General features: G+C 42.2%; 1 protein-coding gene across 1 annotated transcript; it reads left to right on the top strand.

Annotated features, from left to right (window-relative positions):
* The first annotated feature begins 120 nt into the window (after positions 1–120).
* LOC120024225 (zinc finger protein 292-like) lies at positions 121–26,793 on the top strand. The gene is made up of 9 exons (XM_038968420.1): positions 121–282; positions 20,399–20,553; positions 20,919–20,997; positions 21,269–21,404; positions 21,581–21,783; positions 22,095–22,231; positions 22,456–22,597; positions 22,787–24,431; positions 26,744–26,793. Exons 1-9 carry the CDS (start codon positions 121–123, stop codon positions 26,791–26,793), a joined length of 2,709 nt encoding a protein of 902 aa, XP_038824348.1.
* The last annotated feature ends 31 nt before the right edge of the window (positions 26,794–26,824 follow it).

The following is a 26,824-nucleotide window of genomic DNA, read 5'->3' as shown; positions in this document are numbered from 1 at the left end:
TTCAAAACTGCTACGCCCCTCGGTGGAGTACAGTGGCATTTGATTCTGCGTGCGTTAATTATTCTGGTCACATGCTGTCTGCGTACGCGGCAGTGGTACGCGACCGAGTTGGGTGTGAAGATGGCGGACGAAGAGGCCGAACAAAACCTCAGCGCACAGACCGATACCAGTGCAACGATTGTGGCACTCCGAGAGAAATTGCTAAAATTAGCAATTGCACTGAAGAACAGTACGGACTCGCCGACTCAGTCGTCTACTCAGTATTGTCAACACTTTTGCCAGGTTAGTTCTTTCTTTCGCTGTGCGCGCTGGCGATTCCAAAATAATCCTCGAGCCTTGCATTAGCATAGCTAGCTAAAGCTAGTTTACAATCCTGGATAATGTTGCCATTGTCAATGTGGAAATGGTTTAATTATTTATGTAAAATAAGCATACGTATACTTGTTGTAACACTAGCTGGTGCTATTGTGTTATGTGACTGACTTTCGCACGTTGTGGTAACGTTAGATAGCTAACTGATTTGATGTTGACACTCTCTGTAGCTTAGCTACCCTTTTGATACTGTGTGCTGACATAGCTAGCTTATTGAATTATCATAGGCGCAATGAGGCGGTCCATCATCAGCCTTGCTTTGTCATGTCTAGTTTACGCAGAGACGCTGACTTTACGGCCGTTGATAAAGTTAACGTTAACTGTTTCAGCGTTGACTGTCTCAGCGTTGACTGTCTCAGCGTTGTAGTTGGCTAGCAACTAATTTACTATGCTAACGATAATGAAGTAGCTAGTTAGCTAGTAGCTAACTAGCGAACAAATGGCTTTGTTCTGCCTTCACTGCAATGGGACAGGCCTCGCACACACTACACTGCATCTTTTGCTGACAGGTCTCAAATAAATGTGGGGTGTTTGTGTCCATGCATGGTCTCGGATTGTTAAACTGAAACTGTACCCATTTAGCCATTGTTCCTAAATGTGGGTTATAAAACAAATTATTGAGTTAACTAGGACAGTAGTTTTCAAACCTCTTCTCGTGGACCCCCAGACATTTCACAATTGTTTTTGTGGCCCTCAGATACACCTATTCAAAGGGTTTAAAATTAGTTGACAAGTTTGAATCAGGTGTGTCATAGCTGTGGTATAGGCTAGGTAAACTACATGGACTGTTGGGGGTCCCGGAGGAAAGGTTTGAAACATCTGAGTTAGGCTATTCTGTCACAGTGTGAACTCCTTTTGAAATCGCTGAACACGTTTTCCCATCAAGTTTGATGCACTACTGAGGCTGCTCCACTTTTACTTTCTTGTGCCTTTCATGTAGCTATTGGTTTACTGACCCATATTTAATCTGGCCAAGTTTTCAGTCGACTGGGTAGTGTCAGATGAAGAAGAACAATGAACTGTTACTTCACCATACACCTGGTTTTCATGTTTAAAAAAATTGTTTTGCTCATAGTCAAGGGCTTGTTCCATTCATGACTGAGGCGGTGATAGTAAAATTACTTTATAAGTCCTCCAGAGTCCTCGAGGACAAAACATGGCCCCCCTCTTGACGGCAGAGAGAAACATACGTTTAAGTAAATTTCCTGGAATCCTACACATTTGGTTATGGGGTGTGGTGAAAATGTTGCCATTTTAAAGCAGGTTCTGGGATAGTACACATTTTGCCAAGAGGTGGAGAGAATTTGGGAATTTTGCAACACATTAAATGAAATTCTACTAATTTTGCCATGGAGCAAATCTGTTTTATAGCTCATTTCATGCAATTCTACTAATTTTGCCATGTGGTGAAAATACTTTTGCCATGACTTATGCCATATGTGTATGTTGCCCTATGTTACGGATATCTGAGTGAGAGTGACTAACAAAATCAATAGGGGCCCCCTGTAGTACAGGGCCCCTGGGTATTCGTCCATGATTACCACAACTTTCGATAGCTGGTTAGACAGACTTGCCAATCAAAAAATTGTTAGCTGACATGGCTAATTGAGTGACTGACATAAGACAAAAATTGCTCATGCACAACCAAATTTCTAACTTGCACCTTGTGTGTTATGCCATTATAACTCTCAACAGTAAGTTGAGACCCTGACTGAGTTCCCGCCTCCAAAAACGCGTCTATTTTTTGGGGTTTGGGGGCCCCTGGCGGCCTGGGGCCCTAAGTGACTGCTTATGCCTGGAGCCAGCCTTGGCTAAACCAGCTTGAATTGCTGTAACAATAATGATTTGCATTGTAACACATGAACAGAGGTCTAAATGAACAGTAGCAGGCCTCATTAGCATGCTGTTAATCATTCTGTTGAATCTTGTTGCATAAAGAGTTTTTGGACTTTGATGTGGCAGTCATTGTTGCAGTAGAATATCAAGCATGTGTGAATATCTGTGGCTAGAGGCAACGACTGTCCTTGCGCTGTGTGGGAGGATGGAAGGACACAGAGAACGGATGAGTGCCACTGCAGTAGGCACGGTTCTTCATCTTCACACTTAAATTGTCATTCATCTTGCAACATGTACATTTGAATTCAGCACAGCGTGTTTACAAAATAACACCCTTTAAAAAAAGTATCTGTTGGCTATTCATGACAATCCAGCGTTCTTTTTCAAACAGCATACATTTTCCTTTTCTGTCTGTCTGTGTGGAAGAACTGCTTGTTTTCTGCCCTCCACACTCAGCTGCATGATGCTTGAAAGAGCACTATCCCCAGGTGCACAGCTGGGTTCCTAGATATGCATGGCTCCCCTGCCTCTACTCTGCTCATCTAGCAGAGTGAGTGTATGGTGGTGTTATTAGACTACCAGCAGCGCTGCCGAGTGTTGTAAATCGCCTCCTCCCACCCGACCCCGGCTCGGTCTTAGGATGCCATGTGTTGTCTGGAGATTGAAGACATGTGAGACAAGCCACTGCCCCTGGTCACAGCATGGATGGTGATGAATATGGATGATCCTACTCTACTGTTGGTGTTAGTCTGGCTGGACTGGCAGTGTGCTTTCTACCAGATGTCTACCAGGCAGCCCAGGTCCCCCTCCCGCCTCCCTTCTCTCTAATTAGGACCAGATCAAAATGGAGGGGTGAATGGGATTCTATGTATTTAGTTAGCGCCTCTCATGAGGAAAGTCTCTTGAGGCATTGTTACATAAATACAATCACAATACATTATTAGACTGTATTACATTATATACTCTAGATGGGTTATTTAGCTTAGCTAAGAAAAACACTTGATGGTTTAATTTATTTGCAATTCTAAGGCTACTTTTTCTTTAGATTCCAGTTTAAAGATAGTTGTGATAAATGATAACTGGTTGTTTGGATTATGTTGGCCAGTGCATTTGTTAAAGGCCTACTGTGATATCTACCAAGGTGTAGAGGTTGTGGAGAGAGCCGGGAGAACAGCAGATCCTCCTACACATCCCAGTCGCAGCTTACAATGAAATCAAATACTACACATGACCTCTGACCTCAGCTGTATGTGTGTGCACCCCAAATGGCACCCTATTCCCTTTATATTGCACTGCTTCTGACCAAGGCCCATAGGGCTCATGTCAAAAGTAGTGCGCTATATAGGGAATAGGGTGCCATTTGGGATTCCTTCCGTGTCTGACAGCTGTGCTATGTCTTTCGCTCTGAGGGTTTGATGGATGTTGATGGATTATATCCCTGTGCTGACACACTGAAAATATAACATTTTATCAGCATGTGTGTGTTGTGTTTACAACTTATCTGTGGATCTGATCTTCGATGTGGAACCTTGTTTTTGTTATCAAGTAATATGGCTACTCTAAGCTGACAGGATGAGGACTGAACCAGAATCTAGATTTACAAGAGACATTGAATATTGCGTTTCTCCTTTATGTCCAGGAAGAAGCCATTCACCAGCTTTTTAAGCTTAATAATTTCAAAATGCGTACGGTACTTATTAAAGAATAGAGTTTTGCTGAGTAACTATCGTCATTACTGCCGTTACATCCGGTATGTACTTCCAAAAAAAGTCTAAGTAAAAAGTTACATGCAACTGAAAAAATGCCTTGTCTGGAAAGAATCTTAAGTATTGTTTTTGACCAAGAGTGCATTTGCCAAATTCACCTCTCATGCACTTCCAATAAAATCCATTATTACTGCCGGGCACAGGTCGGCTGATCCAGCAGCAGGAAAGGTCATTGATTTTGATTTGAATATCATATCTCTTTCACCAGCGCAACACGGAATACATTAATATTTAATGTAAGTAGATTAAGTAAACAATATAGGATATGTTAGGGATGTGACAAATGGACAATTTTGCTTAATGTTTAAGCACTTTTTGGGGGGGGGGGGTAGTTTTCCATTAAAATGTTAAGATGACATAAAATTCCCAGTCTATTCACATTGAAGAACAATGGTCCTGTTGCGTATGTATAAATTCTAGGGCCGGTCAATGAAGTTATGGCTACCGCCAGGGGTTGGAATCGTTTTTGTTTTTTGAGGAACAGAATCAGAACTGGGAACGAAAGTAATCTATACTGTTTCAGGAACATAACCATTAACAGCATGTGAACCGGTTAATACTGTTATTTTACACTCCGGGCATTTTCTTTTCTTTCTCCTAGTCCCACAAAAAAAAAGTGCCTATAAAGCCCTCACTGTGTCACAACTTTTTTCAGTGTCAGCCTGCCAGTGTGCCTGTGTGTGTGTGTGTGTGTGTGTGTGCAGGCTACCTCCCCCTCCGAAGCATAGTCTACTGTTGCCTACTGACGTTAGTGTTATTCAGAAATTAGGGAGTGAGATTTTTTTATTACAGAAGAATGGATTAACTTTTTCAATGATAGTTAACTATAGTATCCTTATCACGTTTCACAATGCAGGGCTCTACGCTGACCTTTTTTACAAGGACTATGAAAAAATATTTCAGGTAATAAAGCTAGAATCCTTAATTTTTCTAGACGTACTGGTGCGCCTAAATAGACAATTCCAGTCTCACAGCAAAATATTTCGTTGTATATGCGAATAAAAAGTTTGCACGGTAGAGTAGAGGTCGACCGATTATGATTTTAACGCCGATACCGATTATTGGAGGACCAAAAAAGCAACAATACTGAATGAACACTTATTTTAACTTAATATAATACGTCAATAAAATCAATTAAGTAAGTAAAAAGTAACTAAGTAAATAATGAAACATGTTCAATTTGGTTTAAATAATGCAAAAACAAAGTGTTGGAGAAGAAAGTAAAAGTGCAATATGTGCTAACGTTTCAGTTCCTTGCTCAGAACATGAGAACATATGAAAGCTGGTGGTTCCTTTTAACATGAGTCTTCAATATTCCCAGGTAAGAAGTTTTATGTTGTAGTTATTATAGGAATTATAGGACTATTTCCCTCTATACCATTTGTATTTTATTAACCTTTGACTATTAGATGTTCTTATAGGCACTTTAGTATTGCCAGTGTAGCAGTGTAGCTTCCGTCCCTCTCCTCGCTCCTCCCTGGGCTCGAAACAGCAACACAACGACAACAGCCACCATCGAAGCAGCGTTACCCATGCAGAGCAAGGGGAACAACTACTAGAAGGCTCAGAGCGAGTGACGTTTGAAACGCTATTAGCGCGCGCTAACTAGCTAGCCATTTCACTTCGGTTACACCAGCCTCATCTCGAGAGTTGATAGGCTTGAAGTCATAAAGAGCGCAATGCTTGACGCACAATGAAGAGCTGCTGGCAAAACGCACGAAAGTGCTGTTTGAATAAATGTTTACGTGCCTGCTTCTGCCTACCACCGCTCAGTATATGCTTGTATGCTCAGTCAGATTATATGCAACACAGGACACGCTAGATAATATCTAGTAATATCAGCAACCATGTGTAGTTAACTAGTGATTATGATTGATTGTTTTTTATAAGATAAGTTTAATGCTAGCTAGCAACTTACCTTGGCTTACTGCATTCGCGTAACAGGCAGTCTCCTTGTGGGGTGCAACGAGAGAGAGGCAGGTCGTTATTGCGTTGGACTAGTTAACTGTAAGGTTGCAAGATTGAATCCCCCGATCTGACAAGGTGAAAATCTGTCGTTCTGCCATTGAACGAGGCAGTTAACCCACCGTTCCTAGGCCGTCCTTGAAAATAAGAATGTGTTCTTAACTGACTTGCCTAGTTAAATAAAGGTATAAAAAAAAAACTAAACTGCAAATCGGCGCCCCAAAATACCGATTTCCGATTGTTATAAACTTGAAAGCGGCCATTACGATTAATCGGTTGACCTCTACTGTAGAGCCATGCATTGGATTTATTAACTACAAAAAGGTAAAACGTGTTTTTATTTCAATTCTGGTGCACACACAAGCTTGTTAGCTAGATAGCTCAAGTCCAATGTTAAGCCAACGCTCTGAAGCCCTACACTTGTCTGTCCAATGCATGTAAATAGCTTACCTGCTCCATAGCAAGTCATTTAATGTTGAGCTAAATGTAAAGAAAATAATGTAATTTTCAGAGGTTTAAAAAGGAACCGAAAGGAACGATATATACCGTTACTTTTTGGGGGTTTGAATCAGTTCAGAAATTGTATTTTGCTGGTCAGAATAGTGGAACGGAGGGAAAAAATAAGGATTCTGTTCAGAGATAAAATGATACCGCGGTCATATATCCGTGAAAGCACCTTGGCTACGGCATGTTTCTTTCTGACTCTTTCGACTCGCCACTGAACAGGCATTTTATTTGTCTGTAAAGGAATGCTGCATCTGAAGCTGCCTGCGGGCAGACCACTCTCATAAAAAATAAAGTAGTTTAAAGTTCATTAAGTACTGTGACTTACCAAGACCTCTAGACTAGAAAAAAACATCTCCGGCTAGGGATCGACTCCTAAGATTCAGTATTTTTGGAATGGAGGAGACTGATTAGTTGCCGTACTTCCGAGAACACAAACACCTTCCATCTTTCACAGGTGTGTGCTTTTCATGTTCAATCAATTCAATTTACCACAGGTGGACTCCAAGTTGTAGAAACATCTGAAGCATGATCAATGGAAACAGGATGCACCTGAGCTCAATTTCGAGTCTCATAGCAAAGGGTCAATAGTAAAGTACATGTTTTTGCTTTGTTATTATGGGGTATTGTGTGTGTAGATTGAGGATTTTTATTTAATCCATTTCAGATTAAGGCTGAAATGTAACAAAATGAAAAAGGGAAGGGGTCTGAATACTGTCCGAATGCACTATATAAAAAGGAAGAGTAGTGTCCCTAAAACACTTCCTTGTGGCACTCCACAGCTGATTAATCTTACATCTGATAAGGTGCCATTGATATCAACCATCTGATACCATGCTGCTAAAACCTTGGGCCTAGAGTTACAAAATTCCAGGAACTTTTCATCAATTATCTGGTTTTCCCGAAATCCTGTTTGGAGCATTCCGGATTACCTGCTTTATTCCCCCCTGATTCCGGGAAACATTCAAATGAGATTTCTGGAAAATGTATTGAAAGTTCCAGGAATTTTACAACCCAACTAGGGCCCTTAACTTGTGGAGTAGTATCTGGTGGGCTACTGTATCAAAGGCTTTCTGAAGGTCCAGTAAAACCATCCCACAAAATGTTCCATCCATCTCTTTCCTGATACGGTCGGTTAAATACAGTAAACATTAATTAGTTTAATGTGACTTTGTAAAGCCGGACTGCAAATCATACATCAGTGCATTCTTGGATATGTACATGTCAATTTACTCATAGATCATCTTCTCCAGGACTCCCAGAATAGAGACCTGTAGTTACTTTGGTTTCTACCTTTCTACCTTGTGTAGTGGGATAACCCTAGCAAGTTTCAGGTAATTTGGAACCCTCCCTTGTTCTATTGAGATATATAGGTGAAGCAGGGTGAAATATGTTCAGTGTCTTTTACAAACCTAGCAGGCATATTGTCCAGACCAGTTGCTTTAGAATATTGCATGTCCTGTCAGAGAAATCTCCAGATTTTTGCTCAGACTGACGTTACTTGCTTTGGTTTTGAGCCTTATGCTCTAGCCTTGCAGTTTGAGAGTGCCAACGTTTCTTTGGATTGTTGGGTTTAATAGGACTGTGACCATTTTGCATCTAATCATTTTGCTCACCCCATTTCTAAATTTCCCGCAATGACATTTTGCAATTTCTTGGCTTGCAAAGTTTCGCAACTTCAATAAAGCAGGGCCGATCATCAATGTATAGGCTAGGATATTCTTCACTAGCATCATTAGCGAATAGAATATACCACAAACCCCATGACGTGCCTTATTGCTATTATAAACTGTTTACCAACGTAATTAGAGCAGTATAAATAAATGTTTTGTCATAACCATGGTATAGGGTCTGATATATCACGGCTGTCAGCCAATTAGCATTCAGGGCTCGAACCAACCAGCTTATAATTCTGGATAGGCTTTATTTACCGTATTTTAATTTCGTTACTAATGTTACAGGAGGTGTAGAAGAGGTGGATTTGGCACATGCGCACTTAGTCAAAAACAATACTTACATTCTTCCAGGCATTTTTTCAGTTGCAATAGACCTTTTCTGGAAGTACATACTGGTCGTAACGGTAGCAAACTCCATTCTTTGGTATGTACCGAAAGAATGTTAGAAATTATTAATCATGGGAAGTTAAATGTTTGCTTCCTGGTCATAAAGGAGAATAGCCATATTCAACATCTACTGTAATCCTAGATTCTGGTTCAGATGAGGACCTGCTGTATGATTATGAATGCTGCTTATTGTTGTTATTGTTTGTGATCCACTTCAGAGCCAACGAGAGCCCAGTTGAATTAAAAAGCAACTGTCATAAACACCTGTAGAGAGAGGGAGACTATGGAGAAAGTCAGACAGATGGCTTTTTAGGCAGTTACTGTAGGCTGTGTAGAGTACACTGCATACATGTTTGAATCCTATTAGTTTTATAGGTGGCATCAAGCAGGGTGTTGTCTTTTGTCAGCGTGTTGATGAAGGTAATGACTAGAAGCATGAGTTGGGATCAGTCAATCTGCGGCAGTGTTGCCAATTTGTTGTTGGAGGAGAGAGTGCTCTGTAAAGGGGCAATCTGTAGTTGCAACAATTGTATGTATTTTTTACTTTTAAATGAATGGTACGAACCCGTTGATTCTTGAAAAATATAATTTATAAATGCCTCATGAGCTTAGTTCAACTGTCCTATCCCATAAGCTTTTTTTAAGCCAAAGTTTGTAAACAAAGTAAATGTATAGAAACACAATATAGCCTCAACATGGTTACAGCTATAGTTTTGATATCATGGATGGTCAGTCCTTGCATCCATAGCTCTGTTGGGGAGGCACTTTTCTCCTGCAGTTGACTGGCCTGCCAGGCATGGCCAGTCAACTTGAACCCTCCCAAAATGAAATACTTGTTTTTTTATGTTTTCATATGCCAACCTGGGTCTAGGTAATTTGCAGTGTTTTTAAAGTAATTGTCTGTATCAGTCTCAGAAATACACAAATCCATATTACATGACCTTGATTTAAGATAAAAAAACTTTTTGCATCTTAATGAAAACAGACAAACATCATTACATTATGTATTAATTGAACATGTTAACCACATGTATACAATATATCTGAGACAGAACAATGTTATTGAGAACTGGTTACTGAATCAACTTAAGTTAGAGATTACGTTCCACTACCAGCTGCCCCATTAAAAAACATAACACAACAATATACAATAAAATACGTGTGTCTTTCCCAGCCTTCACTTACTTTGCTTCACCCTCCCTCTTCAGTCACTGAATGGTCATCTTGACCTTAGTTTTTCTGAACACACACAAGAATGGTGTATAGGTACTTTGTAGAAAAGACCGGTATGCAATTCTTATATAAACATAAGAGCAGACAGGGGAAAGCACGGGTGATGGGGCAAGCACATGCCACCCAAGGGTAGATTAAAAGATCACAAGTGAGAGTGCATTGAAATGTACAAATTCAGAGAGCCGAATGGTCAAAATAAGAGAGGAGAGGTTGCCAGATTTGATCAAATAGGCAATTTATTAGTCTTGACCTTTTTGAGTTTCACCACTTGCTACCGGCCCTCTCTGCCATGTAGTCTCAGTCTCCGGGCCATGGACAGAGATCAGCAGCAGACTGTTCATCATGCTGGTAGACAGGCTGGACCTCCAGTCTGACTTGATGCACTTCATGGCTGAGAACCCTCTCTCACAGCTGTATGAGCTCATGGGAAAGACCAGCATTATCTTTACCGTTACCCTGATGTGGGAGAACTGGTCTGGCCTCCCAACAGTAGCTTGCAGCAAGCGCTGCCACAGCACCTGTGGCTGAAGGTGTCTGAAGTGGTGGACATTTACCTTGAGCTCCAGCCGCTCATGCGTTGCATGTGTGGAGGACTTGAAGTCCTGACATTCCTCCAGGATGTGGCTAAAGCGGTCTGTGAACAACTTCAGCTCCTCCAGGCCAAAAGTAGCGAGTACATTGAGGTAATCTGGCTGGCTGGAGTGGTCAAAGAGTGGAGACTGCTTTCAAGATTCCCATTTCCAGGTTTCCAAAATGCTTAGACACAAAATGACAGTCATCCACAAGCTTCTCTCACTTCCCAGAAGGCAGTGTCGTCATTTTCTTTTCTGCAGTGGCACATTTCTGAAGGCCGTCTTCTCTGGTCCAACATCTTCCAGGAACTGTTGGATTCTTGGTCCTGGGGATCTCTGATCTCAGAGACACGTCAAGATGATGCCCAAGTTGGGGCTTGACATTTTGGGGCATTCATCATTGCCCGACAAGGTAACACATTCACCCTGTAGTAACAAGCCTTATACAACGGCTGAGTCTAATCCTGGAAGCTGATTGGTTAAAAAGGCATTCCAGCCGGTGTCTATTCCACAAGTTGCCACCGGCTTAAGCTATGATGTTGAAATGCCTATTTACTGTTCCATCTCACTGTGCAATCCACTGTCTCACCATCCCAGCAAGGCAATTTATAAACTTGATCTCCATTATAAAAATCGAGACATTATCTCCCATTTTTCTTTTGAACTAGCATTTGATTTTCAGCAGCAGAGCTTTGTATAAACCTTGCAGTCTCTTTCGCTGACATTTGCAACAATGAATTTCAATATTGAAACAATCTCCTGCTTGTCGGGATGAGGCAGACGGCTTTCATCGGCAGGTCAAAATCATGAATCAACTGGCATCATTTTAATGGATATATACTGTACAAAGAAATGTCAGCAGAAAACGAAATGAGATGCAGCTAGTTTGCAGTCTTTCCAGCTTCAGTTTGAAGTGTTAACTGTGTTGGCTAGCTCCTCTGAACAACAGTGTCCTGATGAGAGCACATTTTCTATTCCAGGGTCGCGTCCATAGATACAGAACAAAAAGACTTAACGACTGGGTTGCGTCTCTGGCAACCCAACCGATAGCACGAACGACCAGCTGGCTTGGGTAGAAACCTTAGATTTGTATAGGGACTGTATCTTAGTGTACAATCGGTTCAGGCCAGGGAGATACAACCGTATTCTCTAGATTACCATAGTAGCTAGCCATAGCCTACAGACGTGCATTCTAATAGGCCTATTTGCCCAACAATGGAATGATTTTCTAATACTATACATTTCCAAAACCTAAATAATTACATATGCGATGCCTAGCCAGCCATATTATTGTTTGAAACCTGGATATTTTACATTTGCATATCTTACCTTGCTTTTAACCGCCTACAGCCAAAATCCGACCATAGGAAAAATGCGAATTCTTTAAGATTTCCTGATATGCCATTGAAACCAACATTTGTTCTTCTACTGTCGAAAGGCAGTAAGGCACGATCCTTACTGCCTTTGGCAAGTTAAACTATTTTGATAAAATGCAATTATTAGTGGGTCTTATGGTTGTGGAAGGCTTACAGTGCCTTCAGAAAGTACAGTGCATTCAGAAAGTATTCAAACCTCTGAGAAACGTTTTCCTCATCAATCTACACACAATACCCCATAATGACAAATGTATTACAAATACATTTTAAAAAATTACAAGTATTCAGACCCTTTTCTATGAGACTCGAAATTGAGCTCAGGTGCATCCTGTTTCCATTGATCATCCTTGAGAGATTTCTACAACTTGATTGGATTCCAACTGGGGTAAATTCAATTGATTGGACATGATTTGGAAAGGCACACACCCGTCTATATACGGTCCCACAGTTGCCTGTGCATGTCAGAGCAAAAACCAGGCCATGAGGTCGAAGGAATTGTCTGTAGAGCTCTGAGACAGGATTGTGTTGAGGCACAGATCTGGGGAAGGGTCCAAAACATTTCTGCAGCATTGAAAGTCCCAAAGAACACAGTGATCTCCATCATTCTTAAATGGAAGAAGTTTAGAACCACCAAGACTCTTCCTAAAGCTGGCCGCATAGCCAAACTGCGGCCAGCTTTAGGAATCGGGGATAAGGTCCTTGGTCAGGGAGGTGACCAAGAACCCAATGGTCGCTCTGACAGAGCTCCAGAGTTCCTCTGAGGGAGATGGTTGTCCTTCTGGAAGGTTCTCCCATCTTTGCAGCCCTCTATCAATCATGCCTTTATGCTAGTGGTGAGATGGAAGCCACTCATCAGTAAAAAGCACATGACAGCCCGCTTGGAGTTTGCCAAAAGGCACCTTAAGGACTCAGACCATGAGAAGAAAGATTGCCTGGTCTGATGAAACACTCTGATTGAACTCTTTGGCCTGAATGCCAAGCGTCACGTCTGGAGGAAACCTGGCACCAATCCTTACGGTGAAGCATGACGGTGGCAGCATCATACTGTGGGGATGATTTTCAGCGGCAGAGACTGGTCAGGATCGAGGGACCGCTGAACGGAGCAAAGTACAGCGATCCTTGATGAAAACCTGCTCCAGAGCGCTCAGGACCTGACTGGGGGGGTTCACCTTCCAATAGGACAACAAATGTCCTTGAGTGGCCCAGCCAGAGCCCGGACCTGAACCTGATCGAACATCTCTGGAGAGACCTGAAAATAGCTGTGCAGCGACGCTCCCCATCAAACCTGACAGAGCTTGAAAGATTCTGCAGAGAAGAATGAGAGAAACTCCCCAAATATAGGTGTGCCAAGCTCGTAACGTCATACCCAAGAAGACTTGCGGCTGTATTCGCTGCCAAAGCTACTTCAACAAAGTACTGAGAAAAGGGTCTGAATACTTATGTAAATGTGAAATTGCAGTTTAAAAAAAATATATACAGTGGGGCAAAAAAGTATTTAGTCAGCCACCAATTGTGCAAGTTCTCCCACTTAAAAAGATGAGAGAGGCCTGTAATTTTCATCATAGGTACACTTCAACTATGACAGACAAAATGAGGAAAAAAATCCAGAAAATCACATTGTAGGATTTTTATGAATTTATTTGCAAATTATGGTGGAAAATAAGTATTTGGTCAATAACAAAAGTTTATCTCAATACTTTGTTATATACCCTTTGTTGGCAATGACAGAGGTAAAACGTTTTCTGTAAGTCTTCACAAGGTTTTCACACACTGTTGCTGGTATTTTGGCCCATTCCTCCATGCAGATCTCCTCTAGAGCAGTGATGTTTTGGGGCTGTTGCTGGGCAACACGGACTTTCAACTCCCTCCAAAGATTTTCTATGGGGTTGAGATCTGGAGACTGGCTAGGCCACTCCAGGACCTTGAAATGCTTCTTATGAAGCCACTCCTTCGTTGCCCGGGCAGTGTGTTTGGGATCATTGTCATGCTGAAAGACCCAGCCACGTTTCATCTTCAATGCCCTTGCTGATGGAAGGAGGTTTTCACTCAAAATCTCACGATACATGGCCCCATTCATTCTTTCCTTTACACGGATCAGTCGTCCTGGTCCCTTTGCAGAAAAACAGCCCCAAAGCATGATGTTTCCACCCCCATGCTTCACAGTAGGTATGGTGTTCTTTGGATGTAACTCAGCATTCTTAGTCCTCCAAACACGACGAGTTGAGTTTTTACCAAAAAGTTCTATTTTGGTTTCATCTGACCATATGACATTCTCCCAATCTTCTTCTGGATCATCCAAATGCTCTCTAGCAAACTTCAGATGGGCCTGGACATGTACTGGCTTAAGCAGGGGGACACGTCTGGCACTGCAGGATTTGAGTCCCTGGCGGCGTAGTGTGTTACTGATGGTAGGCTTTGTTACTTTGGTCCCAGCTCTCTGCAGGTCATTAACTAGGTCCCCCCGTGTGGTTCTGGGATTTTTGCTCACCGTTCTTGTGATCATTTTGACCCCACGGGGTGAGATCTTGCGTGGAGCCCCAGATCGAGGGAGATTATCAGTGGTCTTGTATGTCTTCTATTTCCTAATAATTGCTCCCACAGTTGATTTCTTCAAACCAAGCTGCTTACCTATTGCAGATTCAGTCTTCCCAGCCTGGTGCAGGTCTACAATTTTGTTTCTGGTGTCCTTTGACAGCTCTTTGGTCTTGGCCATAGTGGAGTTTGGAGTGTGACTGTTTGAGGTTGTGGACAGGTGTCTTTTATACTGATAACAAGTTCAAACAGGTGCCATTAATACAGGTAACGAGTGGAGGACAGAGGAGCCTCTTAAAGAAGAAGTTACAGGTCTGTGAGAGACAGAAATCTTGCTTGTTTGTAGGTGACCAAATACTTATTTTCCACCATAATTTGCAAATAAATTCATAAAAAATCCTACAATGTGATTTTCTGGATTATTTTTTCTCATTTTGTCTGTCATAGTTGAAGTGTACCTATGATGAAAATTACAGGCCTCTCATCTTTTTAAGTGGGAGAACTTGCACAATTGGTGGCTGACTAAATACTTTTTTGCCCCACTGTATATAGATACATTTGCAAAAATGTCAACCTTTTTTGCTTGTCATTATGAGGTATTGTGTGTAGATTTAAGGACATGTTAGAATAAGGCTGTAACGTAACAAAATGTGGAAAAAGTCAAGGGGTCTGAATACTCTATTCTTACCCCTTGACTTATTCCGCATTTTGTTACATTACAGCCTGAATTAAAAATGTAATAAATGTGTTTTCAACCATATACACACACTACCCCATAGTGACACACAAAGTTTTTAGAAAAGGTTGCACATTTATTGAAAAATTAAATGCAGAAATATATCTTATTTACATAAGTGTTCACACCTCTGAGTCAATGCATGTTTGCATCACTTTTGGCAGCGATTACAACTGAGTCTTTCTGGGTACGTCTCGAAGAGCTGTGCACACCTGGATTGTACAATATATGCACTTTTTTTAATTTTAATTTTAACTTCAAGCTCTGTCAAGTTGGTTATTGATCATTGCTAGGCAGCGATTTTCAAGTTTTGCCATAGATTTTCAAGCTGATTTAAGTCAAAACTGTAACCAGTTCACTCAGGAACATTCAATGTTGTCTTGGTAAGCAACTCCAGTGTATATTTGGCCTTGTATTTTAAGTTATTGACCTACTGAAAGGTGAATTTGTCTCCCTGTTGGAAAGCAGACTGAACCAGGTTTTACTCTAGGACAGGGGTCGGGAACCTATGGCTCCCGAGCCAGGTGTGGCTCTTTTGATGATTGCATCTGGCTCGCAGATAAAACAAAATATTCTCACTTTATTTTTTAATACATTTTATCCCCTTTTCTCCCCAATTTTCGTGGTATCCAATCGCTAGTAATTACTATCTTGTCTCATCGCTACAACTCCTTGTTTTAATCCATCCATCGATTTTTCACTGCTCATGTCCTGTTCAGGGCTGCAGGAGCAATTATCCATTATTTTAATTAAATGATACTGGCCTACGTTGGCCGTTGCTAGGTAAAACAGGGAAACGCCTCCTTTTGAATCAGTCTGCTCGGTCATTAGCTCAAAGCTAACCCTTCGACGAAGAAGATGGCGAAAAGAAAAAAAGATGACGAGTATCGTACATTTCAGGACGAATGGACCGAAGAATTCGCCTTTGTGGAGAGAGCAGGTTCTGCGGTGTGTCTAATTTGCAATGACAAAATTACATCGATGAAACGGTCGAATGTAAAGCGGCACTTCGACACGCGCCATGCTACCTTTGCATCAAAATACCCCGCGGGAGACAGCGTGCCAAGAGCTACTGAGCAGGGTGCAAGCTAGCCAGCAGCAACTCCGCGTATGGACCAGGCAAGGTGACTATAATTCCGCTAGCTTTGCTGGATCTTTAGCAATAGTGAGGAACGGAAAACCATTCACAGATGGCGAGTATGCTAAAACGTTCATGCTGGATGTAGCCAATGAACTTTTTGATGATCTTCCGAACAAAGACAAGATAATTAAACGGATACAAGACATGCCTCTGTCGGCAAGAACTGTTCATGATCGTACCATCGTGATGGCAAACAAAGTGGAGGAAACGCAAGTGAAGGACATAAATGCAGCGCCGTTCTTTTCCCTGGCTTTGGATGAGTCAACAGACGTGAGCCATTTGTCGCAGTTCAGCGTGATTGCAAGATATGCTGTTGGTGACACACTGCGCGAAGAAAGTCTTGCAGTTCTGCCATTAAAAGGGTCCACAAGAGGTGAGGATTTATTTAAGTCTTTCATGGAGTTTGCTCAAGAAAAAAATCTACCTATGGATAAACTTCTCTCAGTGTGTACTGATGGTGCTCCGTGTATGGTGGGGAATAAAAAAGGATTTGTGGCGCTTCTCCGTGAACATGAAAATAGACCCATCCTAAGTTTCCATTGCATTCTACACCAGGAGGCACTTTGTGCTCAGACGTGTGACAGGCAGTTTGGGGAAGTGATGTCGCTGGTCATTCGTGTGATCAACTTTATTGTTGCTCGAGCCTTAAATGATCGCCAGTTTAAAACACTGCTGGATGAAGTTGGAAATAACTATCCTGGTCTGCTTTTGCACAGCAATGTGCGTTGGTTGTCAAGAGGGAAGGTGCTTAGCCGTTTTGCGGCTTGCCTGAAAGAAATCCGGACTTTCCTTGAAATGAAAGGCATCGAGCATCCTGAGCTAGCCGAAACTGAGTGGCTCCTCAAGTTTTACTATCTCGTAGATATGACTGAACATCTGAACCAGCTCAACGTGAAAATGCAAGGCATTGGAAATACAGTGTTATCCCTTCAACAAGCTGTTTGCGCTTTTGAAAACAAGCTAGAACTTTTCATCATGGATCTTGAAACAGGTCGTTTACTACATTTTGAAAAACTGAGCCAATTTAAAGATGCATGCACAGCAAGTGAGCCTATTCAAAACTTTGATCTCCACCAGCTAGCTCGCTGCACATCCAGTCTCCTACAGTCCTTCAAAGCACGCTTTGGAGAATTTCGTGAGCACACTCGTCTTTTTAAGTTCATCACCCTTCCAAACGAGTGTTCACTGAACACAGCCGACCTGAGTTACATTCCTGGTGTCTCCGTCAGAGATTTTGAAGCAGAAGTGGCTGACCTGAAGGCCTCAGACATGTGGGTGAATAAGTTCAAGTCACTGAATGAAGATTTGGAAAGAATCACACGACAGAAAGCGGAGTTGGCGAGCAAGCACATGTGGACAGAAATGAAAACTTCAACCCGAAGACCAGCTGATTCTCAAAACTTGGAACGCGCTTCCTGTCACATACCACACACTGCAGCATGTGAGTATTGCTGTATTGACCATGTTTGGATCTACGTATGCATGTGAGCAGTCATTCTCACATCTTAAAAACATCAAGTCCAACCTACGATCACGTTTAACGGATGAAAGCCTCAACGCTTGCATGAAGCTTAACCTCACCAAGTACCAACCAGACTACAAAGACATCAGCAAATCCATGCAGCACCAGAAGTCGCATTAATGGTGAGTATTATAACAACATTATTTAAGAATAAATTCAGAGGCTTATTATACTGACATTTAGTTGAATTCACTTTTAAAATATATGGCTCTCACTGAAATAAATTTCCAACTTTTTTGCTTTCATGGCTCTCTTAGTCAAAAAGGTTCCCGACCCCTGCTCTAGGATTTTGCCTGTGCTGAGCTCTATTCCGTTTATTTTTATTAATAAAAGTAAACTCCCTAGTCCTTGCCGATGACTAGCATAAATATAACATGAAGCAGCCACCACCATGCTTGAAAATATGAAGTGGTACTTAGTGATATGTTGTTGGATTTGCCCCAAACATAACGCTTTGTATTCAGGACATAAAGTACGTCTCTTTGCCATTTTTTTTCTTTTCGCAGTTTTACTTTAGTGGCTTATTCCAAACAGGAAGCATGTTTTGGAATATTTGTATTCTGTACAGGCTTCTTTCTTTTCACTCTGTCAATTAAATCAAATTGTATTTGTCACATGCGCCGAATACAGTGAAATGCTTACTTACAAGCCCTTAACCAACAATGCAGTTTTAAGAAAATCCCTTTAAAAAAAAGTAAGAATAACAAATAATTAAAGAGCAGCAGTAAATAACAATAGCGGGGCTATATACAGGGGGTACCGCCACAGAGTCAATGTGTCAATGTTCGGGGGACACCGGTATTGAGGTAATTATGTACATGTAGTTAGATTTATTAAAGTATCTATAATTAGATAATAACAGAGTAGCAGCAGCGTGGGGGTGGGGGGGCAATGCAAATAGTGTGGAAGCCATTTGATTAGCTGTTCAGGAGTAATATGGCTTGCGGATAGAAGCTGATTAGAAGTCTCTTGGATCTAGACTTGGCGCTCCGGTACCGCTTGCCGTGCAGTAGCAGAGAGAACAGTCTATGACTAGGGTGGCTGGAGTTTTTGACAATTTTTAGGGCCTTCCTCTGACACCACCTGGTGTAGAGGTCCTGGATGGCAGGAAGCTTGGCCCCGGTGATGTAGGTTAGTTTTGTGGAGTAACTACAATGTTGTTGATCCATCCTCAGTTTTCTCCTATCACAGTCATTAAACTCTTTAGCCGTTTTAATGCACCATCCAAAGTGTAATAAATAACTTCACATGCTCAAAGGGATATTCACTGTCTGCTTTTTAAATTTTACCCGTCAACCAATTGTGAGTCATTGGAAAACCTCCCTTGTCTTTGGTTGAGTCTGTTTGAAATTCACTGCTCGACTGAGGGACCTTGCCGATAATTGAATGTGTGGGGTAAAGAGATGAGGTAGTCATTAAAAATGTTACACACTATTGCACACAGAGTGAGTCCATGCAACTTATTATATGACATAAGCACATTTTTACTCCTGAACTTATTTAGGCTTGCCATAACAAAGGGGTTGAATACTTACTCAAGACATTTCAGCTTTTCACTTTTAATGAATTTGTAAAAATATCTAAACATAATTCCACTTTCACATTATGGGATATTTTGTGTAGGCCATTGACACAAACTCAATTAAATCCATTTGAAATTCAGGCTGTAACAAAGTCAAGGTGTGTGAATACTTTCTGAAGCATTGTATATTTAGCCTATTAATCATTTTACAAGCCCTTAATTCTTTACATTATTCCTGACTGTTTGAAATGCAGTGTGTTGACTTTTTACGTTTAAATAATCTCTATATATTGTGAATCACCCATAAATTTGAAAGCGATCTAGATATAATTTTTAGGCCACGTCGCCCAGCCCAATGTTCTAGCATCCAACTAGCCTCAGCCCTGTCTCCAGCTAGCATTTATTTCCTGAAGAGCAGAAGAGGAAGCTGTTACTGGAGATAAGTCTCCATAACCTCACCAACCTGCAAAGGCTTTTTCCACTAGTAGGCTTTTATTACTGAGCCGTCTGAGACAAAGTGAAGCCAACCATCCATGCAGTGACGTTAACAGTAATGTAGACTGTTGTTTCTATGCCAAGGTACACTGAGATTGTGAATAATTCAACAATACTGAGGTAGCTAATAACACACATGTAGCATAGGCCATTAAATGTTCTCTCACCATCATGAGCAGAATGAAGTTGTATGGTTTCTCACTTACATCAGATTTATTCGTCATTGCACAGTTCTCAAGAACTTTTTTATAACTTAATTCTCTCTGAGGAGTTGCCTGACTGAGAGAAGCTGTCAGAAATACTTGTCTTTTGATGCTGCTCAGAACCGGGCTTCTCCTCCAGGCTCATCTGTCTGCACTCTCCAGAGTCTCACTGCTCTCTGTGTGTGGGCATCTGCCCAGCCCCCTCTGCTTTGATGGAAAGGGGCTACACATCTATTCTGTAGGACGTTGGAGAAATGTAGCCTCAAGTTTTGTTAAACCATATCCAACATGAATGAAGTGGTTGGTAGCTTTTTTTATTTTATTCTACTGGTCTAAACGGGATGCATTACAACTGCTTGTCATTTCACATCTAAACATTTAGGCTAATTATAGAAATTTCGCCCCCCCCTCCTGTTGCAAATTAATTTCAGCCGTAGTAGTGGTAGGCACTATATTGCATCTAAAGATATCAAACATCTGCCTTTGTAGCTCTCTGTGGATGACTTCATTGGTGCATAAGAGAAAAGTGAGTAACTTCCCCCCTATTTCTCTCTCTCTAGACTCTGGTGGAGTATGCTGGTCGATGGAGGATGGAGGAGGAGCCCCTGCCCCTGGTGGAGGTGTATACAGTGGCCCTGCTGAGCTATGCCCAGGCCTCCTCCTGCCTCTCCTCTCAGTGTGAAAACGTCCCCCTCGTACTTGAACGTCTCTCACTGTGAGTACGCCTGTATAATTGGTGGAGGGGTTTAGCCTGCTTGTAATTCTCCATGTGCCTGCAAGATTAGTACCCATGAGATTTTAGAAGAACATAATTTGAAATGCACATCAGATGAATTACTGTACTATACATTATCTCAGATGTAGAATTGTATGATACACCCTACATGTAGAATAAAACATTGGATGAAGTTACCTAACACCATCTCCAGCTATTTGTTTTACAGTGCTTTGTTAACATTATTGATCATTACCAGACTTGCCTTTATTCTTCAGATGATCATGTTTAAATCACTGCACAAAATACAAAGGCTTTAGTCATCATGTTTGGGTAGCTCATTTGATTTCCTATTGGTTGTGCAGGAGCTGTGTAGAGCTGCTGCTCTCCCTGCCAGAACACTTCCCAGATGCCTTGTGGGAAGAGTTCAAGTCATCTGTTCAGGTAAAAATGCTTAGTCATGTCACGCATGTCCTTTTTATATTCAATGAGGTCTTGTAAACTACCCTTGTAGGTTACTGTATTCCTGATTTGAGTTTCTTTATCTATTCAGGATAGTATTTTAAGATAAGATTCCATTTAGTCTGTTTCTGAAATGTACTACATAATACTATATATGTTGCAAGGATGCACCATTTATTTTAATGCGTAATTGCTTCTAAAAGTACCTACGGCTTTAAGAATACTGTCACTGAGTGAATTGTGTGTGTTGCAGTCAGCACACTCCCAGCTGCAGGAGAATGGCATCACACAGCTGGCCCTCCTGTCTGCTGTGGCTCAGGAGACTGGTGTGTGGACAAACAGCACCCTGCATAGTCTCCTCTCTAATGAGTCTCCACAAACAGAGGAGGGTGAGTGTTCTTTTACTACAATAAAGGAAGAAAAACCTGTGCACAACACTGCGTCTAGATCCAGGAACAACTTTTGATACTAGTTGTTATTCAAGTCTTGTACATTTGAACCAGCATTTTTTATCAGTACTCTATTTGTATTGTCTCTGTATGAATCTCAATATCCTCTTCTTTAGTTCACAAGTTCCTTCAACTTGAGGGACCCATTCTGCTGGAGATGAGAGTAAAGCACCTTATCAAGGAGAACCACATGGAGAGGGCTGCACTGCTGGCAAGGGTTTGTGCAGAGTGTCCCGAGTTTGAAGGAAAAGGGCACTTTAAGCAGATGTACCTGGTCTGCCTGTGCTCTGCCTCAGCACAGGAACCACTAATGGAGGAGGTAGGTTGGGACAGTCTGCTAGAAACAGGTTGAGTCCCAAATGGCAGCCTATTCCCTATATAGTCTGCTACTTTTGAACAGGGCCCATATATACTTTAATTATTTAACTGTCAGGCCTCCGTGGATTCATTGCACCAATCAGAATGGCTCTGTCCTCGCTATTGTTTTCTAGTGTATGAAATTGAGACTTTCATCAACAAAAGGGCAGGCCGTTCAATGGAAAAGGTGTAATTGTGGCTTGAGGCAGACCTGTTGCATACCACATTGAAATATCATTTGAATGCAATGCAGCTCTTCATTTTTATCGACAGCTCTCCGAGGTTGATTGCCGTGATGCACTAGAAATGATCTGTAACCTGGAGTCGGAAGGGGATGAGAGGGGAGCCTTCAGCTTATGCTCAGCCTTTCTAACACGTCAGCTTCTCCAAGGAGACACTTATTGTGCCTGGTAAGATCATGGCGCTACGTTTCTTGCATTAAATCCCACCCCTCCTATCGGTTTGACATATAAAATGTATTTCTATTGTGTTATTACCTGTTTCAACTTACAGTAGTTGTAAAACAAAATAAAATGCGCTGTGCAATCTTGTTTAGTTCTTCAGATAATTCAGGTATTATAGAATATATTATGACTAATTATTAAGCTATTTGGTTTATTTATTTTCTCTCCAGGGAGCTGACACTGTTTTGGAGCAAACTGCTGAAGCGGATGGAGTCATCTGAAGAGACGTTCCTGGACAGATGTCGTCAGATGTCTTTGCTGTCCACAACGGTCTTCCACATCCTCTTCTTCATCAAAGTCATTCAATCAGAGGTAAGCTTCTGCCCTGATACATTTATTTTTTTCTGGGTGTATATAGACTGAACATGGCACACTGTAATTTTTGCATTGTATAGTCAGCACTCCACCCCTTTTGTTCTATGTGCTCTCTTGTTTCATTGATAGTCAATTAATATTTAGTGCGTTTCACTCTAAAACCCTTTTATTTTATTTTTTTTACAGGTGGGTAAGGTTGGACTGCCAGTGTGTGTTGACATGTGCATACAGGCTCTACAGTTGGAATCAAGTGACGCAAACAACAAGGCCACCATTTGCAAAACCATCTCATGTTTGCTGCCCACTGATCTGGAGGTAAAGCGGGCCTGCCAGCTGACAGAGTTCCTCCTGGAACCCACAGTGGACTCCTACTACGCCGTGGAGACTCTGTACAACGAGCCAGACCAGAAGCTGGAGGAGGAGAATCTTCCTGTGCCCAACTCGCTCCGCTGTGAGCTCTTGCTGGTGTTCAAGACCCAGTGGCCTTTTGACCCTGAGTTCTGGGACTGGAAGACACTGAAGCGTCACTGCCTGACCCTTATGGGTGAGGAGGCCTCCATTGTGTCCTCCATTGACTTGCTGAATGACAATGAGATCCCAGAGGCCCCTGAGGAGGAGGAGGAGGACACAACCCAGGGTGAGGAAGTGTTCAGAGACGTCACGGACTACTTCGTGGACACCACACATGAACTGAATGAAATAACCGATAAAAGACAGAAAATCCGAGAGACAAAGAAACTGAGAGAGAAAGGGTTCATCTCGGCCAGGTTTCGAAACTGGCAGGCATACATGCAGTACTGTGTTCTGTGTGACAAGGAGTTTCTGGGGCACAGGATTGTACGTCATGCACAGACTCACTACAAAGATGGACTTTATAGCTGCCCGATATGCGCGGAGACCTTTACCTCAAAAGACATATTGGAACCACACGTGGCATCACACGTAAAGCTATCATGCAAGGAAAGACTAGCTGCAATTAAAACAAATAAAAAATTAGCTAATCCCAAAACGGCTGCTCCTGTTATTGCGGCTCTGAAAGCTAAGACTGAAAATCTACTTCGGAAAAAAGATGCAAACAGCGATTCCCAAGAACACAATGGGGAGTCGCTTCAGACAGAATCAGTTCAGACCAAAGTCTATGGACTTAAGACCGAAAGCAGCACTGAGGAAAACACATGCCCTGTTGCAAACTGCAAAAAAGGATTCAAGTATTTCCGAAATCTTCTTGTTCATGTGAAAGCACATAGAGATAACGATGAAGCAAAGCGCTTCCTTGAAATGCAGAACAAAAAGGTGATTTGTCAGTATTGTCGTCGCCAATTTGTTAATGTCACCCACCTTAACGATCATTTGCAAGTGCACTGTGGTGTCCGACCCTACATTTGCATACAGTTGAACTGCAAGGCCAGCTTTCTCTCCAACACAGAGCTGCTTGTACACAGAAAAGAACATGTCGTATTTAAAGCCAGATGCATGTTTCCTAGATGTGGGAAGATTTTCAATGAAGCGTATAAGCTTTACGACCATGAGTCACAGCATTACAAAACTTTCACCTGCAAAGTCCCTAACTGTGGAAAAGTGTTCCATTCTCAGTCACAGTTGGATCTGCACCAGGAGGAACATGTCACAAAAGAGGTGGAATACCCAGCTACAGACACTGACCTTTCTCATTTTCTGGACCAGAGGATGCTTTCTGATCAGGCTTCCTTCTCAGAGGATGTTGTTGAGGCTTCTCATCCATCAGCATCTGTTGAGGTGAAGCACTCGATTGACAACCTGCTGAATGCTTCTCAAGGTCCTGTTGAGAATGATCGACGATACATGATTCAAAGTGAGCCACCAGTAAAAGAACTGTACCCATATTCAGAAAGATCTGTTATTCGGTCTACCACAAATGCACAAACACATGACCCAAATCAGCTGAGACATAGACACCAAGACCCCTCAGAGACTGCTGCATATGACTATATGAGACCCAAACCACATAATCCTCCATTAGCTTCATACCAATATCCTGGGGATTTGCATCATGCCCAACAACCAAGTGTGTTTCAAGGTCAGGTCCAGAGTTTTCGCAAAGGTGGAAATTATGAATCCAGGAACTACAATTCTGACTACCGAGTACCAGTTCAAGAACAACAACATCCACACATGTCTGTTAACATGTCAGCATCAAGCCAGACCTCCCATTACATGTCAACTCCAATGCCTCAAATTCTTCCATCGGTCTCTCACACACTTCTTCCACTAGTAACTCGTTTGCCAGCCACTGGTTGCAGAACAGAGAATACACAGTGCCCGTTAGCAAGCACTCCTGCCCCACAGCACCACCAATTACCAACTACTCCTGCCCCACAGCAACACCCATTACCAACTACTCCTGCCCCACAGCAACACCCATTACCAACTACTCCTGCCCCACTGCAACACCCATTACCAGCTACTCCTGCCCCACAGCAACACCCATTACCAGCTACTCCTGCTCCACAGCAACACCCATTACCAACTACTCCTGCCCTACCCCAAGGAGAGAGACACCACTGTGCTTTGGAGACATGCGATCGCAACTACAGCTCCTACAGAAGTGTTACCAAGCATATGAAAGCAGCTCACCCAGAGTTTTATACAGAATGGAAACTTGTTAAGAGAAAAACAAGGGAACATGAAAAAGCAAGAAAAGCTGCCCCGTCGAGTCTGCCTCTGATCGGGAACCATAACTCTGTTGCTCCAAAACAACATCAACAGGCTAATGGTGTCCCAGTTCACAGCCACAACGTCATTCAGCCAACCCCGCCCCTGTACTCAAACTCAAACCACTCTTACGCTTCCCATTCAGCTGCTGTCCAAAGCCAGGCTTTCCCCAACCAAATGGACAATATCTTAGATCCCATTGTACTCTCCCAGCTAGGAAACAACCCCAATCAATATGCCCCACCTAGTATGCCATGGCAACAAACACCAGGAAACAACCAAATCCAGAATTATCATTCACAAGTATATCCCTCCTCAAACCTGCAAGGGATGCCACAAATGGATGGTGGAGGAATGGATGTTCATGTTATTCCATCCAGTCATATGATGCGACCTAATGTGGAAAGACCAGCAGAGTCACTGCTACCAACAACTATGGATAATGTTCTTCAGCCTGTTTTCCCCTCTTATGTGGACATTCTGAAAGACTCAAGTCTCTCAAATCAGCTGGGAAATGCTGCACTTCCCTACACACCGCAGACTCAAAGTAATTTGCGTTCTAATTTCAATCCCCCTGAAAGGAGTCGAAGAATGCAGAAAACCAACATGGAATCACATGTCCTTGCAGGAAACCAATTGCTAGCAAGAAACAGTGCATCTCAAGACGGCACCAAAAACGCTGCTGAAAAAAATCAGATGGGCAAAAAAGTCAAGCGCAACAAAAGAACAAAGTGGCCTGCCATTGTTAAAGATGGAAAGTTCATTTGCTCTAGGTGTGGTAGAGAATTTACAAATCCCAAATCACTTGGAGGCCATTTGTCCAAACGTTTACACTGCAAAGCCTATGACACTGAGCTCCTGACAGCAGACTTGCCTTCATCATTTCTTGATCTTCTCAATTCAGAGCAACTTCTCAATACTCAGCCCCCACCATCTTCACAGTATAACCCTGCTGCACCGTATGCAAATGATGGCGAACAACCCGATGAGATTCTTAAACAAATTATGGTTACTCCAAATATTCCCAATATGTTTGAGACCTCAGCGATTCCACAGCCAACGTTCCAAAATCCTTATGGCCCCTACGGACCTGCTGGACGCTTGCCAGAAAGCACAGTCATACAGCACACAGGAAATGTCCAAGTGAAGACAGAAAATGAATCGTATACAGATGGTTATCTTCAGCAGTCATGTGACCCTGGGTTTGGCAGTAGTGCATTATATGAGCCACTTCTCACTCAGGTGCTTGCAGAAAACAACCCCACCGTCTCACTTCACAGACTTCCCACAGACCATATTGATAATTTACTCAGAGCAGAAACACTGATGAAGATGAAAGAAGTGAAGGGGAATTCTGATTCTGCCTCCAATTCAGGAGGGCTGTCTAATGATGGACTTCTGGCTGCAATGGCTAGTTTGGCGGAAAACCTTATGACAAACCCCATGTTGCAGATCACCTCACCAGACCCTCAGCCTCAACACAGTCCAGCAGCAACAAGTAGCAAACCGGTGGAGACACGGAGGAAGAGTGCG

The sequence above is a fragment of the Salvelinus namaycush genome, chromosome 29, assembly GCF_016432855.1.
Source record: "Salvelinus namaycush isolate Seneca chromosome 29, SaNama_1.0, whole genome shotgun sequence".
Taxonomy (NCBI): Eukaryota; Metazoa; Chordata; class Actinopteri; order Salmoniformes; family Salmonidae; genus Salvelinus; species Salvelinus namaycush.
This window is presented reverse-complemented; position numbering and strand designations above follow the sequence as displayed.

What these genes read in the sequence shown, in the direction of transcription:
- LOC120024225 (XM_038968420.1), top strand. Translation starts at nt 121, where the DNA reads ATGGCGGACGAAGAGGCCGAACAAAACCTCAGCGCACAGACCGATACC. An exon ending in GGAGACACTTATTGTGCCTG is followed by an intron (nt 22,232 to 22,455) that starts GTAAGATCATGG and finishes TTTTCTCTCCAG; the next exon opens with GGAGCTGACACTGTTTTGGA. An exon ending in TCAAAGTCATTCAATCAGAG is followed by an intron (nt 22,598 to 22,786) that starts GTAAGCTTCTGC and finishes TTTTTTTTACAG; the next exon opens with GTGGGTAAGGTTGGACTGCC.